Source organism: Abrus precatorius, unplaced genomic scaffold (genome assembly GCF_003935025.1).
Source record: "Abrus precatorius isolate BTA unplaced genomic scaffold, Abrus_2018 Scaffold2, whole genome shotgun sequence".
NCBI classification, from domain to species: domain Eukaryota; kingdom Viridiplantae; phylum Streptophyta; class Magnoliopsida; order Fabales; family Fabaceae; genus Abrus; species Abrus precatorius.
In genome coordinates this window covers 7,363,270-7,382,733 of record NW_020874362.1, presented here as the reverse complement: position 1 = coordinate 7,382,733, position 19,464 = coordinate 7,363,270, and the positions used below count along the sequence as shown (strand labels likewise).

At 26.2% G+C, this 19,464-nt stretch overlaps 1 protein-coding gene across 1 annotated transcript; it reads right to left on the bottom strand.

Annotated features, from left to right (window-relative positions):
* Positions 1-4,350: 4,350 nt before the first annotated feature.
* Positions 4,351-10,228, bottom strand: LOC113858787 (protein MID1-COMPLEMENTING ACTIVITY 1). The gene is made up of 9 exons (XM_027491538.1): positions 10,032-10,228; positions 9,837-9,932; positions 9,231-9,658; positions 7,678-8,102; positions 7,285-7,385; positions 6,489-6,560; positions 5,129-5,235; positions 4,636-4,729; positions 4,351-4,417 (listed from the first exon to the last, which is right to left on the bottom strand). The coding sequence occupies exons 3-9, from the start codon at positions 9,639-9,641 to the stop codon at positions 4,365-4,367; spliced, it is 1,263 nt and encodes a 420-aa protein (XP_027347339.1). The 5' UTR covers positions 9,642-9,658; positions 9,837-9,932; positions 10,032-10,228; the 3' UTR covers positions 4,351-4,364.
* Positions 10,229-19,464: the final 9,236 nt, after the last annotated feature.

The following is a 19,464-nucleotide window of genomic DNA, read 5'->3' as shown; positions in this document are numbered from 1 at the left end:
GTATGGGTAAGAAAGTAAAAATGACAGTTACGCAGAATAAGGAAGTTACGAAAGATGTACAAGTACGTGTTGAAAGAAGTTATGGAAGGTGTGCACCTAGGAAGAAAGAGAAGATTTAAAATTCAATCTCTAAATTGCTATGGAAATAAGAATCTCCAAATCGTTTTATAGATATTTAGAGGATAGACATAAAAGGAAGTAAAAATATAAATATTAAGAAATATTACTTTTTAATAGTTTGAAAAAATTGAGTTTATTTGTTTTAAGTTCTCAAAAAAATTGAAATTAAAATTTAACTTTTTTTTATTTTTAAGAAGTTATTGAGATATTTTCATAATATATTGTGATTATAATTTTAAAAACACAGTATGTGTGTCTTGAAAATTTGTAACACTATTGAAAAGTAGCTTTTATTTAACATCTCTTTTCATAAAAAAAAAATATTTCCATTAGTAGAATGTTTTTTAGAGGAGACAATCAGGTTATAGGCAAATTTAATGAAAAAGTTTTCATTACTAGAATGTTTCCAAAAAAAGAAAAAAAAAAGTCCTAACCCAAGCCCCAATAGAAGGAGAAATTTGAGACATGATTTCACATAAAGTAGCAAAAAGCATGGACCTATTTCTAGGCCAATCCCAACTATTTTGAGAAAGAAAACATAGCAATAGGCACATTTAATCATTCTCAGGAATAGGCTCTAGAGCATAATTAGAAAGATTCTAGTGATTATGAATCCAACTGTCCTCCTAAAATCTAATGACCAATTCATCTCCTAAAATCCACCCTAACCCTTTATAGAAGGAACTCCAAATAGACAACAAATTTTTCCATAAATGAGAATAATTTTGATTTGTACTAATGCAAAGGATTCTGCTAAATGCAAATTTATATTTCCTACATAAGACCTGGGCCTACAAGTCATTGGGAGAGGTTATAAACCTCCACTACAGTTTTATAACATAAGTATGGTTCACAAGACTAATATTCCTAAAACCTAAATCCCCTTTATCTTTAGGTTTACAAATCTTAATCCAACTAATTAAATGACATTTTCTGCTACCTAAAGGACCCCAAATGAACCTCTTATAGATAGTATCAATATCCTTGCAAACAAATTTAGAAATAATCAAAAGCTGCATAAAATAGGTAGGTATGCTAATAATATAAGATTGGGCTAGAAGGCTCTTCCTACCGTGGATAAAGACTTCATTTTCCACAATAAAACCTTTTTCTTAACTTTGTCCACTACAAAAGAACAATATTGTCTAAAAGGTTAGGATGGCCAATGGAAATACCCAAATATTTCCCAACCAAAGGAGCATGATTAATTCCTAAGCATAGGATAATTTTTCTAAGATATTACACTATCACAATTTTTAGTAAAGAAGACAAAAGACTTATCCTTATTAATTGATAGGCTAGAAACAAAACAAAATTCACTAACAGCATTACTAATCAAATTAGTATTATACCTATAAGCTTTAGCAACTAAGATTATGTCATCAACAAAAAAAATGATAAATCTTAGGTCCCTGATTACTAAAAGAGAATGGAGTCAAGTTCTCATTAAAAACTTTATCCTAAATTAGGTAAATCAATCTTTCTAAGTAAAGAACAAAAATGTAAGGAGATATAGGATCTCTCTACCTAATATCTTTATAAGATTTAAATTCTTCAAATCTACTAAATAAAATTATTATATTCATTTATAGTAGTTATATTTAACTCAATCTAACAAAATTTATATAATAAAAAATAAAATTTATAAAAATAATATATTTGAATTTACTAATTAAGAAGGAAGTGAAATTCATTATTTCTCATAAATATAAAACTATCATATTGAAACTAGCACTTGTGTATTTATGTGTTATTTGTGAATTATTTTCATATTTATTTTTTTTATTTTAAAAAATTATTAATTTAATTATATCATAATTTTTATTATATTTAATATTTTAATACAACATGTGGATCTTCATAATTATTAAAGTCAACATTTGTATCTTCATAATTATCAAAGTCTAGATTACAATCCTTGTAATAGGTTATGGATAAAAAACAATATGTGAAACATAAATATGTCAAGGGAAGTTATTAAATTCTTTCTTATAAATTACATTTTTAATGTATTTCACATACAATATGACCTATATAATAATAAAAAATTGCAATTCTCTTAAGTGTGTGTGATTTATGTACTTTTTTTTCCTCAAAAATTATATTTTCTGGAAATAAGAAAAATCTATTTAATATATTTTAAATATTCTTAAGAATATTATAAAATGATTTATATCAATATTTTTATATTGTATTTGGTTTGAATATTATTTCTTGACATTAGTTATAGGTTTTTTTAATAATATCTCTTTACTCTATGATAATTAATGATATTTATTCATACTATCAATTAATAACCATCTTCGTCAAAAACTACATTCATTAAAAATGATCATAACATACATTTTCTCTTTATGAGATTTTCTCAAATTTCTCCACATTCACTATCAAATTCATCTTCGTGATCTACTCCTTATTCATTCTTTGAAGTCACACTCACGTACAAGCTGCTATGGGCAATGGTGCAAATTCTCAATCAATCTCTTGTTCCTATGAAGTTAAACCTGATGCAACAAGTAACAACATGATGGAAAACAATGCAGGAAGGAAACAACATTTACGAGAAATAAATTCAAATGCAAATTCTCTCTCAAGGTTTTTTTTCTTTTTCTTTTTCTTTTTCATTCTCAAAATTTTTATTTTTTAAAACTGATTTCGTTTCATCTCAACAAGTGGAGCCCTAAGCTTGAACAAGGCTCTGAAAAATAGTCCAAATTTTAATGATGGTGATTTTCCAACAATGATTGTTTCTGACGATATAATATTTTTAAAAAAATAATAAATAAATAAATAAATAATTTAAAAAACATAAATAAAAAGAAAAACACGTACCACATTATATATAACTTTATTTTTATCATATAATTAATCATATATTATCATGACATCTCATTTATTATTTTTTTTATAGTAGACAATAAGAAGGACTATAATAAATACATATTAAAGATAATCAAAAATATTTTAAAATTTACTATTTTGAAATGTTTAATATTAACAATTTTAAAAATTAAATTATAATATTAAATTTATATAACTTAAATTTATTCATACGTGATTAGTAGCTTTATATAAAATGTAATTTTTACCGATTCAACCGTTAAATTATAATAATATTTTAGTTAAATTATCTGTGTTAAATTTGTCACAATTACAAGAATTTAATAAAATAGTCTTTATTTTTATAAATTTAAAATTATATATTACATTTATTTTAATAAATAAAAATAAGGTATTAATCAATTTTGAATTGATTTAAAATTTTGTAAATATTATATACATTATTAAAATTTTTAATTTAATCAATTTTTTAATTAAATTATCTAATAAAAATTGTTTAACAGTATAAGAATGAGTTTAAGTTTTATATATAACATTTTAGCACGTTATTGTTGAACCCACCCGAATTTAGACTAGGACACTCATGATATAAAAATATTTTATTTATTTAGAGGTTTTACCATCACAATCATTGTTGTTGCTATCACTGTTATCCTAATTATCACATCAATTGCCACCACTTTTTATCACAAGTCTATCTCTCTGCCATTATCACTACTATCATTAAACAAATTTAAATTGAGAAATAAAAAAATAATTGATAATATTTATTTTAAAATTTAGTTTTAAAATCTGAAAATTAAAAATCAAAATTTTAAAATTAAAAATTGTAAATCTGAAAACTAATTTTAGGTTTTAAAAATTTCAAGACTTAAAAATGATAGTCATACCGAACTGTGTCTCACCTCGTTACATTTTGTTTGGCACTATGAAACTATTTTTAGGAGAGAATATTTTCCACCTTTTTTAAAAAAATTTGAAAATTACAAAATAGACTAATATGCTTGTTTTGATATTTTTCCATGTACGAGCGACATCTTCCAACCAAATTTCAAAGTTTCTAGGAATTACCTTATTCTTCAAATGTATAGTATAACAATATCAATAAGAGCAAGGAAAGCGTGGCTGGATCCGTTAAACTCAATGAACTAGTAAAAGTGAATATACCACAATATATATATATATATATATATCATGGAAATATAAGCCAAAAAAACAAGAACTATTAAACCAGGAAAAGAAATATTAACATGATGCACCACCAGCTAAATCTAGAAGCTACATTTTTTGGGTACATAAACAGAAAACTACTTCACATTCAGATAAGTAAAGCCAGGTGGTGTGAGAATCAATATACATAGGTCCTGTGACAGTTCTAATAGCCAATTGCCTCGATTTGTTAATCAAGATTCCATGTACTGTGAGGGTGGAGGTCTTGTGTTGGTCTTCTCAGGACCTGCATTATGATTTAACAAAAAACACATATTACATGCAGTTGTTTGATCACCAATAATTAAGCATTATTTTTAGTGCTATAAAAAGCCAACAGAACATACCACAGTAAAATAGAAATTTATAATACCAAGCTAGATCCTATCCAATAGGTTTTGCCTAGAAAAGGAAAGACAAGTCCAATTCCTTAGATGTTGAGAAAGCTGAATGATTAAGTCATACCACAAACCCCACGGATATCCACTTCTCTCCATTCTTGCACAAGGGCACAGCAGCAACACATCAAATGAGAAAGAAAATCATCAATAAAGCCCCCCTGGCATAGAATGTCAATGGTCATCAAAATCCCAGAAAATGCAAAAACAAGTCTCCATGTAACACTAAATTCGAAAGAAAACTCAAACTTCAACAAATATAAGTTGCCTTGTAAATTGGACAATCAGGACGCACCAAAACAAATCACGGCATAAATTTCCATAAGAAAAGAAGAACAAAAGGCAATTTTACAGAATACTTAGATATACTAGGTAAAAGCTACTAGCTGGATCCTATCACCTAAAACAATGGTCTTTATTCCCCTCAGAGTAATATGAACATTTTTCTCACTATACAATGGAAAATGCTGCCTAAAAATGTTTTATTTGAATATTTATAATTACAAGGCATCAATAAGATGGCACCCAAGGTCATATTATGCGAAAAGAAGAAAGCATACCGTGATGTTCAACATCTTCCGAAGCTTCCTCCTAATGCAGCAAGTATAGCAACAGCAAGATAAAATTAATGAATATGCCATCAATTCATTACATGCTTCTGCAGAAGCTGAAAAACCACAAAATTGAAATTATAGCAGCACGATCTCAATTTTAAGTGGGGAAAACGAACGAAATAGATAGTGAAAACAATATAAAAGCACAAAATACTTGTGTGCACGAGCGCTTATATATAATCTAGGTTTATACAAGATAAGCTTATTTCAATATAAATATAAATATGAAGAATATTAAATAATGATTTTTATACGAAATTTTTAGATAAAGTGAATTTGGATCAATATTTTGTTAAATAATGTTGTTAATATTATTATACATAATAAGGTTATTTTGTTAGATAGATGATGATGAATTTGGTCAATATTTTTATATGATTTTAATATTCTATATTTATATAAAATTTTATTGAGTTGACAAATAACTACCTTATAACCTTAATATAACATTATGTAATATATTAACTACAGTATAAATTAAAATGCTTAATTATATATTACATATAAATTGATAAATAAAATATATTTTAATTTTGATTTTCTATTTTTATTTGTTGATTTATGTAAGTTTATATTAGTTGTTGATTGTGCTTAACTTTTAAACTAATTTTGTTTTTATACAGACTTCGGTAACAACTTCCATAGTATATCGTTTTACACTAATTTAGATATTGTCAAACGGTTAATATAAAACTTTAAAAATAATATTAAGTTTACGTAATAATAATATAAAGGGCTCATTACACTGATCTCTCTTGAAGTTAGAGTTAATTACGCTTACACTCTTCTTGATTAAAATATAATTACTCCATTACATAAAACTAATGTATATGACAAAAATTAATTAGGCCAGGGAGTGCAGATATTATGCTATCATAAAATTCAAGATATATCACCCCACTTCAGTCTTAGCTATATATAATAAAAGAAGGGTAGACAAGGCTTCTTGTTTCAGTTAATTTAAGGAAGTCAAGATTTTTAATTTTGTCACTATAGGTTCGGGCAAAGTCATGGCAACCAGAAAAGATAATTTTTACAGGTGAAGAAATATGATCTTATTATCAGTTTGATCAATTCAATTTCTAGCCTTGTTAGCAAAAACACGCAAAGTGAAACAATTCAGATCATTTTGATGCTAAAAAAATATGATTAATTCTACGGTACTCTGAAAAATGAGTAAGTATTTTATGCTCTTGTATACGTGGAACAATCATAATCATTAATTTTAGTAGTGAAGTTAGTGCTGTATTTGAAGAAGACATAAGAGTACCATAGCAAGCACCAGAAAACATTATAGCTCACTTACATATTGGCCTGTTAGCTGCAACAGTCGCAATCTTTGACAATGTCCCACAAGGAAAGAAAAATGTCTTCAAACCTGCAAGTCGAATTATCCACTTGTTAATTCAGATGAAAAGTACACAAGGATTGGAGAGCTTTGTTAAGATTTTTTTTTTTAACTTATTTTCTAGTTTCCAGTGCTGCTAAGAGAACCACCGATCCTCCTTTACTGTCTTTCTCTTCTCCCTCAATAACTTTGAAAAAAAAAAAAGGAACTTATTATGCTCATTGAAACTACATCTATTCAAATATTACAATTTAACACAAGGAAAATGTGAAAGAAATGCAGATCCAACAATTACCACCACTACTAGTCTCATTCAATCTTCACAGTGAAACACGTGTCCACCAACATAAATATTTCATGCACATCATGCAAGTTACCTCTATCTTATTCCTAAACTTCTCTTCAGATTCTCATGAACCTCAGCAAAGACATGCTGAGTATAACCACACAATAGTAGGTGGAGAATATATGCAAAAAAATAATAATAAAAACAACTACCAATCTTCACACTGGTACAAATTAATAGATATGTGAATTAGGGGTTTTTTTGTACCACTCTGATTAAAGTAATAAAGGGATGTGAAACACAACTGATGACTCAACGGAAAAGTAAAATGATGCCACTCTGGTTGATGAGGCTACAGATAGTGAGCCATAAATATACTTATAATAACACTCTTGGTCAAAAAAGAAACTATTGTATTATATCTTATCAAATTAAAGAAAATCAAATTAACAGCAGAGGAGAACATACAAAGAGAAGGTTCAGAACAACAAGCAAGTAAATCAGCATGCCAATCTTCCTGATGATATGAACCTCCAGTTGATAACCGGTCCTTTTCTGAAACTGATGATCTGTTTGAGCCCAGGAAAATGAAGCACCGTACTTCAATATAAGTTAGAAATAATATAGGTAAAAACAGCAATTTAAAAAAATTGACTGCATCTGCATGCCAACAAAACAAAAGGATGGAGGAAGCAGGACTGCAGGAGACTTAGCATTGTGTAAGCTGGTCAGAGTTATAACTAGGGGCAAACGTTGAGTCTTCCGAGAGGCCAGAGGTATAATGCTAAAACATCGTATAAACTACTATAATTTTGGTCAAGTAGTTTTCCAGAGTTTACCTAAGAGGAGTGATGAAATTACCTTGATTTGGAAAGAGTATCACTTTTTTGGTGATATTTTTCATCAGAAGAATGAGCTTTGTCGCTGTTGCCATTAGAGTAACTGTAGTTGCTGTACCCTACTGTCTTATGACTTTTTTCGGATGAACACTTCTCTGGAAGATAATGAGCTGCAACTTCTGTCACATCCAATAAATGTTGAATAAATTCATACTGATTTATATCCATATTTGCTTGTGAATGTTGTAGCTCCACTTGAAGCTTTTCATTTTCTTTTTTAAGTGCTTCGGTGAAAGAAAAGCTGGGGTAAGAACAGGAAAGTGTTTTCTTCAGCACCACAGCATCTCCTTTGTCAGGCTCAGGTTTCATAATAACAGTCTGCCCTTTTTGTTCCTCGTCATCCAAAGTATACTCACATTGATCCTTTTCAATAACTTCAAGTCTGTCCTGAATATTCCAAATAAGCAAGAGATTGTTTGTATAGTATTCAGATCAAATTTATAAACACCAAAGTCTGTATGAAAGTTACTACAAAAAGCAGATCAGTCTTTGGAAAGGTTCAGAAATTTGCAAATTCTAATTAGTCCAAAAGAAAAATGCTGCAACTTGTGGGCAACACCATCATACATACTCACAAACATGAGGAAAAGGAACTGGGATTTCACTATATGCTTAAATTACAAGTTAGAACTTGACTACTGACTTTTATATACGATGCTTATTAAAAAGACAACTAGGGCTATGATAGGATGGAACAGAATGGACTGAAAGGAAATGGATGAGAAAGCCTATTTTAAACACTTATAAGCCTTCCCCAACCCCTTTATTCTCTTTTATCCATATAAATCCTTCAGTAAAACTAACAACCAATTCTATCTAAATTTAAAAATTGATGCAGCTATGCCATATCAATAACCCTGATGTTGACTAATGAGTTGAGAGTTCTACATTAAGTCAAACGCCACCTTATCTTCATAGCATGTAATGAAACGTAGCATCAGGGGATAAAGTTGTGAATCTACATGGACGGAAGAGACATAATTCATCTTTACATATGAATCTCGGCAACCTCAGCAAAATCCCAACCAAAGACATATTCATCCTTCGGACTCTCAGGCTAGGCTGGTTCAGGCACCTGTCTGTGTGCTAGTCCTACCACCGGGAACCTTTTGTGAACATTTCCCATTTCAATCTTTGATATACTCAAACTAACATTGCTCAATAGACTTCTAAAGAAGCTGGCAATAACCTTCAACAAATGTTTTAAATCAGCCAAAAAGTTGAATTTATTCTTTATAGCTTTTGCCAAAGGACCCCTGAATCATATCCCTAGGAAGTAATTAAATTTCCTCCAAAAATAAATTCATGGCTAACTAGCAAAGCTGATTTATGTAAACAATACACATTTGAAATAACCTTTGCATGATTGATCAATGGCAACTAAGATGTTCAAAGAATAACTCCAATGATTTTTTAGTAATACCACAACCTATTTCCTCTTTTTCCCCGCTAAACTCGCAGGGAATCAATACTCAAAAACCAATTATCACAGCAAAGGATAGCAGAAGCAGATACCCTGACTCGAGCATTGTCGACTAGAGTGATGAGAGGAACAAGGCGCAAGTATCTATCAATTTCATTCTGAGCCTTCCTGAATTGATAAACAATGTTCCATCCCATGGCCAGCAAATAAAGATAGCTGCGGTCTTGACAACTATTAACCAAAATGTAAGACCTTCTGAGAGCATCTTCTAGCTGCTCCAAAGGCTCCCGTGTTTCGGGGTACCTCATTAGCTCCGAGATCTTGAGCTGCTCCAGCAAGTTCCCTATCAATTTCAGATGCTGTGCAAACTGCCTGCAGTTCTTCTTGTGCATCCGTGCCGTATTTGCAGCTTTTACAATCATTCCAATTAACCTCACAGCATCTATACCCGTTAGCTGGGCCACATTTGCAAGCTCCCCAAAATGTTCCCATGAGGATGCCATGCTCTCTGCAAATCAGCCTAAAATGCCCATCTAATCAGTTCACAGCTCCAAACATTTAAAACAGAAAATGCATTTGTAATCCATGATTTAATCAGAAAAATAGGAAAAAGAGAAATGCATATGATTCCCCCACAGAGGAAGGCATAAAAAAAAAAAAACATTTTAGACTTTAGAATATGCCAGAGTTCATTTTACCTTTGATTATGCAAATAATACCATTGAAATCTTCTCCTGCATGGTGTTCTCACTTTCCAGTGACATCATTGTCCTTCAAGCAAGATCCTGGGTTTTCTGAGATTAAAAAAAATGAGAAAACAAAACCAAACAAAACCTGTTCAGATATTTTCACAAGAAATAGAAAAACAGCAGCTCGGTTATCCGTTAAGAAACCTGATAGAATGTTCAATGCTTCATGTTCACAATACGTAACGGAATCACGGAACACTTGTGCTTTAAACAAATATAGCAAAAACACTGTTTTAAAAAACTCACAAGCTACGTTACGCAACAGCGACAAAATCAGGGGAAAAAGCGAACATAAGACATTGCTTTGCGCGAAGGACCTTTTGTTGTTGTGTGGAAGAAACAAACAGAAACGTCCAATAAACTGTTTTTTTTCTTGGTAAGGTTTCGATTCGGTGTTGTTTTGTACAGAGAAGAGTGTGAGTGCTTCTGTTCTGTCTGTTGCCCAACGTGGTGGCCCAGCTACATCCAAACGCAATTACGCAACTGCCCTTTCTCTCTACCATCCCTTATAACTTGATGGACAACGATACTGAAAACGGAAAAAGTGTTGTTGTGTTTGGTTTCTTATGTTTGTAACTTGATTAAAGCAGAAAACTTACAAACTAATCCAAATAGAGTGTTAAGATAGCTGGTAGTTGACACCGACGTGGAACCAATGTGCGTGAATGAGGAGCAGATTTCTGTTCTGAGGCAGCCAAAAGGTGACCAGTGCCAAGCCACCTACCTCACTTCACCTCGCCATGTCCCCAAAATATGTTCTTAAGGGTCCACTTTCCTGATTTTTAATGTAATTCAGTATCACTAATGACTTGTAGTATTAATTTTATTTTTAAGAACACGGGTATTTTTTTTCACTTGGGCAATTCTGTTAAAGATGAATATGATCACAAGTCAAGTAAGATTATAATAAATAGTAAAAATTCAGTAAATTAAATATTTTTATTATTTTTTCAATCTAATTTAATTTGAATTTATCTTAAATAGTACGCTTAAATGAGCTGAGTGAATCTATTATTAAAAGATTTTTTACATACAAAAATTATTCACTGCTTCTCACTCAAATCAATATCTGTTAATAAATAACTTTATTAGTTTATTTACATGTTATAATTTTTTTGTAGAATCTAATTTAATAAAAATAAATCATTAATTATTTTAATGTTGTTGTTTAATTTTAATCCACTCAATGTAAAAAAAATTCACCATCAATGAACTAAAATATATCATAAATATAATTTTTATATTAATTATTATAATTATCAAAAATAAAAAATCTTGCTAATATTATAATTCATAATTAAATAATAGTACATGAGTATCCAAATACCATTTATTAGGAGTAAAGAAAGAGAAGTGGGTTGGATTAGAGGGTACGAGTTGAGATGGATATGAAAGAGGAACTTTTCACCAACCAGACCTACCTTTAAGGATAAATTATGAATAACATTGACCAATTACAAACACGTAATATTTAACATGGAATACTTCCTTTAAGGTGATTTCTTAATGTTATAACTTCGCGTGAAAAGAAGGGTTACTGTAAAACTAAATATCATAAACAAATACGTCTATTATAACATTAGTGACCTTTTTAACAATATTTTATCTATTTTTTATGCAATCTTACCTCATTGAAAATGAACATAGAGAATCAGTAAGGTATTTTTCTCTTTTATTAAAAAAAATAATACTTAAATTGCACTTATAAAATATACAATCTCCTTCTTTTAGAGACAAATATAAGTTCTAAATTATTTTTTTAATATAAGTAAGTATCTTAATGATTATATATCATTATGAATGTATTTATTAATAATGTTATATGTTTTTGTATAACTTTAAACATCGTCACTAGCAACTTGTTTTAAGATCATTTATTGATTTTTAATATTTTAATAGGTAGATTTAAATTTTAAATATCACTATTGTTTTATTTAAATTTTCTGTTTTATATTTTAAAATAATAAAGTTAATAAAAAATACTTAAAACATCGTCAATTATATTATGCAAAGAATTCTAGCAAAATAAATCTAAAAAATATTAATCTTCTAGATTTTTAATCTAAATTATTTGTATTTTTTGAACTTTTAAGTCCCGTTTAGTAGAAAAAGATCTTAAAAAATTATTTAATTAAATTAAATTAGAATATAACTTGTGTCTATTTTTCAGCAAAAAGAAAAGTATATATTTTAAAATAGGTTTTGCTAACTAGTGATTTAAAAATATCACTGAAATTATTGTATACTACACAATTATTATTAAATTAAAACAGATTTTAAATAAAAATAAAATTATATCATATAAATATTTTTAAATTTAATAATTTAAAGTATATATTTATATTTCAATAATTAATATTTTATTATACAAATAGAAGTAAATTATTTTAAAAATTATTAAAAATTCCAAACTTTAAAATAAGTCACATGATGTAGTGAGAGAAAAATTACAGCTCCTAAAATTGTTCTCATTTAAAATAGCTAATGAAAATGATCAAAAATGATGTCTCATGTTTAATTTAGTTGTGTTTGTTTGGTTAAAGAATAATAAACAGTATTTTTTTAATTAAAAATACATTAAAAGCGTATTGAAAATAATGGCATAATGATAATTTTTAAGTTTAATTATATTTTTATTTTTAAATTTTAAACTTTTTAATTTTAATTGTTCATATATATTTTTTATTGTTTTCATTTTTTTAATTAATTCTCCTGTCCATCAATTTTATCTACTAATTAATATAATATAATAAATTAATTATTTATATAATTAAAAAGGAAAATAAAATAATTGAAAAATATGATATTTTATATATTTCATTTGCTATTTTTATTCAAATATTTTATGTATTCATTATTTAATAATTGTACAAATAATAATATATCACACTTGTATTATACTTTTGTTAAATATTAAATTATATTTTTGAGTTGTACGCCTTGATTTGAATAACTAAAAAATTTAAACTTAAGAAATTAAAATTAAAATTTTCAAAATTACATATAAATTGACATATAAAAATATTAAAAGTATAATTTAATTTATTTTTAATGAAAAATACTAAAGAAAATGTAACTTGAACGTCATTTGTGTGAATTCTATCTGGCAACTTTGCTGCGGACCTACCGCGATACGAGCATGATGACGAGTGCATGTACATTCAATGCCACGTGGCATTCATCCTTTTATGTCTTTTTCTCTCTCACAGTCACAGCTCAACCAATATCATTTTGTCCCTCACACTGCAACACCCGTGTGTCATGTGCTTAGCATAACTTTCTTCTGCATCTGTTATTGAAAAATTTGTTAAAATTTAAGTTTAGAATTTTTATATAAATATTTTTACATCTTTATCATTAATATTTTAATTTCTGTTATTATAATTACAGCACATGTCAAGTTGTAATAAAAATACTCATATAAAATTAAAATATAACTTTTTAAATATAAAGAGTAATTTGTAAATAAGTATCAATTTTAAAAATTAAATATGTATTTTAATTAATTATAATTTTTAAAAATATTAAGCATCAAATTTAATTAAAAATATATATTAAATTAAATATTATTCCCAGAGAACATTCAATACTTATCAGATAAAAAAAAATTACTTTATTTTATAATTTAATTATTGATTTTAAAAATATTATCTCTTTAATTTAATTTTATTAACATAATAAGATATTATTAGCGATGATAAAAATATTTACTCTTATTTAATCTATACAGTTTGTTAAATTAAATTTTTTAACTTAATAATTGTTATAATATAGGATTCATAACTACCATTTTCGTTAGATAAAATTTTTTTATTCAATAGATAAAGTTTTTGTATAACATTTTGCGAGGCAACGGTCCATACCAAGCAGGCCTAAACCCAAAAAAATTGTGCCCACTTAGTATAGTTTTTTAGTTTAAAAAAAAGTACACCAACCAAATTTTATGTTCTAAATGAAAATTTACTGTACGAAAAAGTAAATTATTCATAGACTTATTTTATTTCACAATTTATTTAATATATATTTTTTAGTGAAAAGATACACTAGTCAAATATATTATAAAAAATATATATTATATAAAAAGTAGAGCATTTAGAGCTATTTCATCTTTCAATATACTTAATATAACTTTTTTAGTGAAAAGATGCACTAATTCTATATTATAAATAAAAATCTGTTATATGAAAAATGGAGTATTTATGGAGCTATTCTTTTTTATAATTTATCATGTATATATTTTAAAATTAAAATTAATAAAAAATGATGTGTAAATTACACACTCTACTATTGTAATAACTTTACTTTTTATTCATATTTTTATTAATTGCGTTCTAAATTTTACTTATATGTATGGTTCTCTTTAAATCATACTCTATTTGACATGATGATCAATTTTATGTTTTGAAATTTTTAAAATATAAAATTAATTTTAATTATATAATTTTTAGTTTTAACTTTTTTATTTTTAAATTTTAAATTCAAATAATACTTGGTGGTAATTATTGTATGTTTTTTATGAGATTTTAGAGTTGAATATTTTTTTTACATCTAGAATACAGAGCCTTATTTCAGAGTTATTAATTTTAAGTTTAAGAACTTTTATAAACTAAAATTAATTTTTAATTTTGTAATTTTAATTGTTAAATTACATAAATTACTTTTTTTTAATCTAAATTTATTTGTTCATAGAATGACAATGGAGACAAGAAACAAGAGAGGGACATGACAATAAAAATAACAAACTACTTGTGGTAATGAAACAAAATAATGATAATTATGGTAATAAAAGTGTAGCAGTGATGAAGAATAATTTAGTAGTAGTAACAATGACTTAATAATAATATTGATAGTGATATAGTCACAATTAAATGACTCAAATTATGATAATTATTAATGTAACAATGATAATGGTGATAGTTGTAATGATAATATTAACAACAACTATTAAAAATAACAAATGTTATGATGCTAACAGTAACGATATAGTAACAATACATGTGATAACTAAAGTGGTGACGATAATAATAATTATTAATTAGTAAAGATAATAATTATAACATTAATTGATATGGTGGAGACAATGTCAACAAAAGCAATATAAGTGGTAATTATTATGTCTCTTTTTAGAAGAGATGAGAGGTAAATGATTTATTTTTACAATTAGATCTAATTTTATTTTTTTTAAATTAAGGTAAAACTATTTTTAAAATGAATAAAAAAATTTAATTATATTTTCGCTCAACATGTTTTCATTTAAAATTTACATTTAAAAACAGAGCAATCTTAAAACCCATAATAATCTTGAACATGACCTAACACTATTTTATGTTATTTTAAAAATTAAGATAAAAATATTTTAAAATTAAATTAAAAATCAACAATTCTTAAACAAGTTCTAAAGTTTTTAATTTAGACTTTACGTACATAGAAATATTTAAAAATTTAACTTTATTGTTTTATCTGAATTAAATTAACTATCATAATAAGAATTTGTGGTCATAAAGTGAAAAAAAAAAACTTAGTTTAATCAATGATACATCAAACTTTCTAGTTTTGATTTTTTCTAAAAAAGAGAATCAGATGATAATCTCATACAAATTTAATATCTTAAAATTTTAAATTTTTTGAACTTAATATCATATGATATACACTAATTATTTGATACTTAATAGATATATAAGTGTGTAAAATCATAATTTACTAAGCTACTAAATTAGAAAAATAAATTATATTTAACAAAATTAAAGTATAACATTTTAAGTAATGAGTAAGAAAATATAATATTTAAAGATTAAGACAAATTATAAAAGTTTAAATATAAGCAAAAGAGAAAAGTAGTAGTACAACTTTGATATTCAGTTTAGATGAAGTCTTATAGGTTAATTAAAGACTACAATAATTTATTGGTTTCTTAAAATTTTAATTATGATTTAATTTTGTCTTCTAATTTAAATTTTTTTTTTGTTAAATTCAAAAGTATTTGAAATACATTATTTTTTTAACAAAAATATTAACTTTATTAAAAAAAATTACTATATATTTTTCTTCTTTTTAAACATTGGCAAAAACACAAAGTATTATGATGAATGTTCATTTCTTTTTCTTTTTCTTTCTCCTTTTCTTACTCTTCTTACCTTTCATATATACTTTCATGATCCATGTCTTTTTCTCTTTGAACAGTGACAAAAAAATAAAAAATAAGTTCATCTCTCTTTTTCTTTCTTCTTTTACCCTTATCCACAACTTGTTTTCTACTCCTTTGAATTTTAGTAAAAATATTTTCTTTTTTAGTGAATTTTTTTATTAGGTCGTATAAGAATAAGATGTATGAGGCAACAACAATAGCATTGAGTGCAAATGAGGTACGAGCTTGATGCCTACTATTATTGCTTATCTATGTGTTTTCTCCTATGACCCTGAGACCAAATAGAAAAAATCTTTAAAAAATTGTCAAAGTTTGAAGGAGTGAAAAATTAATTGTAGAAGTATGGATGAGGATGAGTGATAAAATCACAATTAACCTAATATTTTATCCTATTTATTTATATTATTTGAAAATTATAAATTAAGTCATTTTGTGATTTTTATTTGAGCTATAAAATAATAATAAACATAAGCAAAATTGTTGTAAATTAAACTAATTAATACTTTTTCTATTATTTAGGACCATTTGGAATGGAGATTGCCTTAAAAGGAATCAATAAATTACAAAATATAAGAGTTGGTTAAAGAATGTTGAATGTTCAAACACTAAAATTGGGTATTCCATATACAATTATAAAATAACAAAGTTTCAAAACATCCATAGCCCAAATAGTTTGAAGACTAGTGCACATTCAAATACTTACTTCAGTGTTTCAACTCTAGTTTTTCCTTGCAAAATATTGAATAAAGACTTCTAAGTATCTCAACACTTATTTCAACGTTCCAATGTTGAATATGACTTTGAAGTCTATAAAAAGATGTCATAGAGGCTATTTTTATGTATCATATCATATTTAAAACACCATAGCATAATTAGAATTAGTTTGTTCTATTCTTTCAAATTTCTTTTTTCCTAAAGGTTTGGAAGATTTTATTATGTCTTCTTAGATTCTTGATAGAGTTTTCTTTCATCATTATTGTTGTTGTAGTGTTATTTGTTCGTATGTGTGTCTAAATTATTGTAGGATAAATTCTATATTAAACTTTGTGTATATCTTTCGCATTTGATTTTGATTTTCTAGCACTTTGCAAATGATTATTTTTATTTTTAATGTTTCAATTGATTTAGGTTACTTGTATGATTGTATTATTAATCACAATAGACATGTTGGTTTAATATTCAAATTTACAGTAAAGTCTTCCCTATTTTTTCATTGTCTAAACATAAGGATCAAGATGCATTATGATTGTTAACATTTTTTACTACACATTAGTACTTAGTTGAATTTTGTTGAGCCTTGAAGGTTTTCTAACTATGAATCAGGATAGAATATCGAAACATTGAGTTTTACTATACAAGAAATTTGGACCATGCAAATATCATTGATAAACTAGATTGAATTTGTTGTTTCTATTTTTATTTTGCATGAGAAAGTGTATAACTTTAGTTTTTCACTTAATGCTTCATTTGGATGAATAGAGTATAATTCACAATGGACACATTGGCTTTATGGACTTGAAGTAAGTTATAATGTTTTTCTAGTAGCATAGATATAAATATTAAGGTTTTAATGTGATCAATGTTATTAAGATTATGCAATGTTTGTGTAAACACTAAAATAGACACTTATTTTGCACAAAGTGAGATTTAGAATAATTCCTATGTATGTTGTATTCATGTGATTGTTGTTATATTGTGTTATTCATTGCATTGTTTTGCATTTAATCTTTAATCTCTTCAATTTTAATAATTTGTTCTAAATAACTCCATAATCTAACTCTTCCTGTACGTCATGTAAGGACCTCTTTAAATTTAAGTGGGATTTGCGTGCTTAAGTTTAATGGGTGATTGAGTTGCTTACTTTGTATATATGCAAGAGATAATGGATTTTTTATTTTGTGAAATGAGAGATCAAATGACAATGCTTTAGATACTATAAAATTATTATGCTATTACTTTATAGTCTTAAATTTAAAAAATATATTTTGTATAATATACATTTAATGCGACTTGTGTAAAGATATGTGTAATAATTTGATCATTTAGATAATTGTATATTAAAATGCATCATTGAGAGTAAAAGACTTTAAATAATTATCTATTATCAATACGAGAAATTAAATTTCTTTAACTAATAAAAGGTATATTTAATATATTAAAATAAAAATTTTAAAATAAAAAATTGCAGAACTATTTAGAGGATTGGAGTGTGTTCATTGTTAATTTTAAAAGTTTATTATCACTATCATTTAAGTAATTTTTGTCTAAAATATTCTTTTTTCTTTGTTATAACCACATTATAGGAATATTTTACACAAAAATTTCTAAAATTAGTGACAATAGACATATAGAAGTGATAATTGAATGTCTCCAATATTCATTATATAAAAACATAAAGCCTTCATGGTGGAGAACAACCATCTCCAAATTATCAAAATGAAATATATTATTGATGTCTTTGATAGTATTGTCGAGTTGAACTTTCTTTTTTGATTAGTGTTACAAGAAGAAAAAATATGAATAAATATATCTGTATACATGTATGTTTATTGTTGATTAACATTAACTTGCATGAAGGATGAATTGCACATAAATTTGAGTAAAAGCAAAACAATTGACTAATGTGCCGCACCTAAAAAGTATGATATCTATAACTAACCTTGCGATAAGACTTCAACCTTATAAAATAATCCCTAATTTATGGTAAACTTTCTTACCCATACTTTTTACATGTCTTGATAAAACAAATTAGATACATAAGCTACTCGTTTATCTATTTTTCTTAATGTAGTTTTTTAAAATATTAAATCTTCCTTATGTTTTTTTGTAAGGTTTTAATCACACAACTATCGTTAATGCACATATTCTATTATATTATTTTGAAAAAAAAAATTATTCATGAGATATTGTTTAATATGTTATTATAAAAGTAGAATATGTTTATATTAAATTTCTTTACCTTCATCTGTAGTAATTATTACAAAGCAAATTTTTTCCTTATTTGAAGAACAAAATATATTCTAATCCTATCTAATATTTGATGCTCACTAAATATCCTACTAAATAGCAATATAAATTATATACAAATAATAAATTTATTATTATAAAAAGTGATTGTAGTGAGAGAATAACTATAACTATGACCATAATAATGGTATTGATAAAAATAGTGTCAATGATAATGATCATAGTAAAAATAACAATAATAATAATTATTGTACCAATAATAACATCAATTATGAAGATTATAACAATCATGCATGGTAACAATAGTGTAGTGATGACAATAATAATTGTGACAATAATATTGTAGGTCTTAGTAATTGTAGTAGTAGTATAATGATAATACAATAATAATAATTTTAACATTTACAATAATAATAAATGATAATTATGATAATAATAATAAATAATAATAATATCATCTATTGT

Bases quoted from the DNA above. Each gene is read 5' to 3' on its own strand.
- LOC113858787 (XM_027491538.1), bottom strand. From the start codon at position 9,641: ATGGCATCCTCATGGGAACATTTTGGGGAGCTTGCAAATGTGGCCCAG. The intron at 7,386-7,677 runs GTAATTTCATCA...GGGCTCAAACAG, and splicing joins GATACTCTTTCCAAATCAAG to ATCATCAGTTTCAGAAAAGG. The intron at 5,236-6,488 runs GTAAGTGAGCTA...GTGGTTTTTCAG, and splicing joins TGCAGCTAACAGGCCAATAT to CTTCTGCAGAAGCATGTAAT.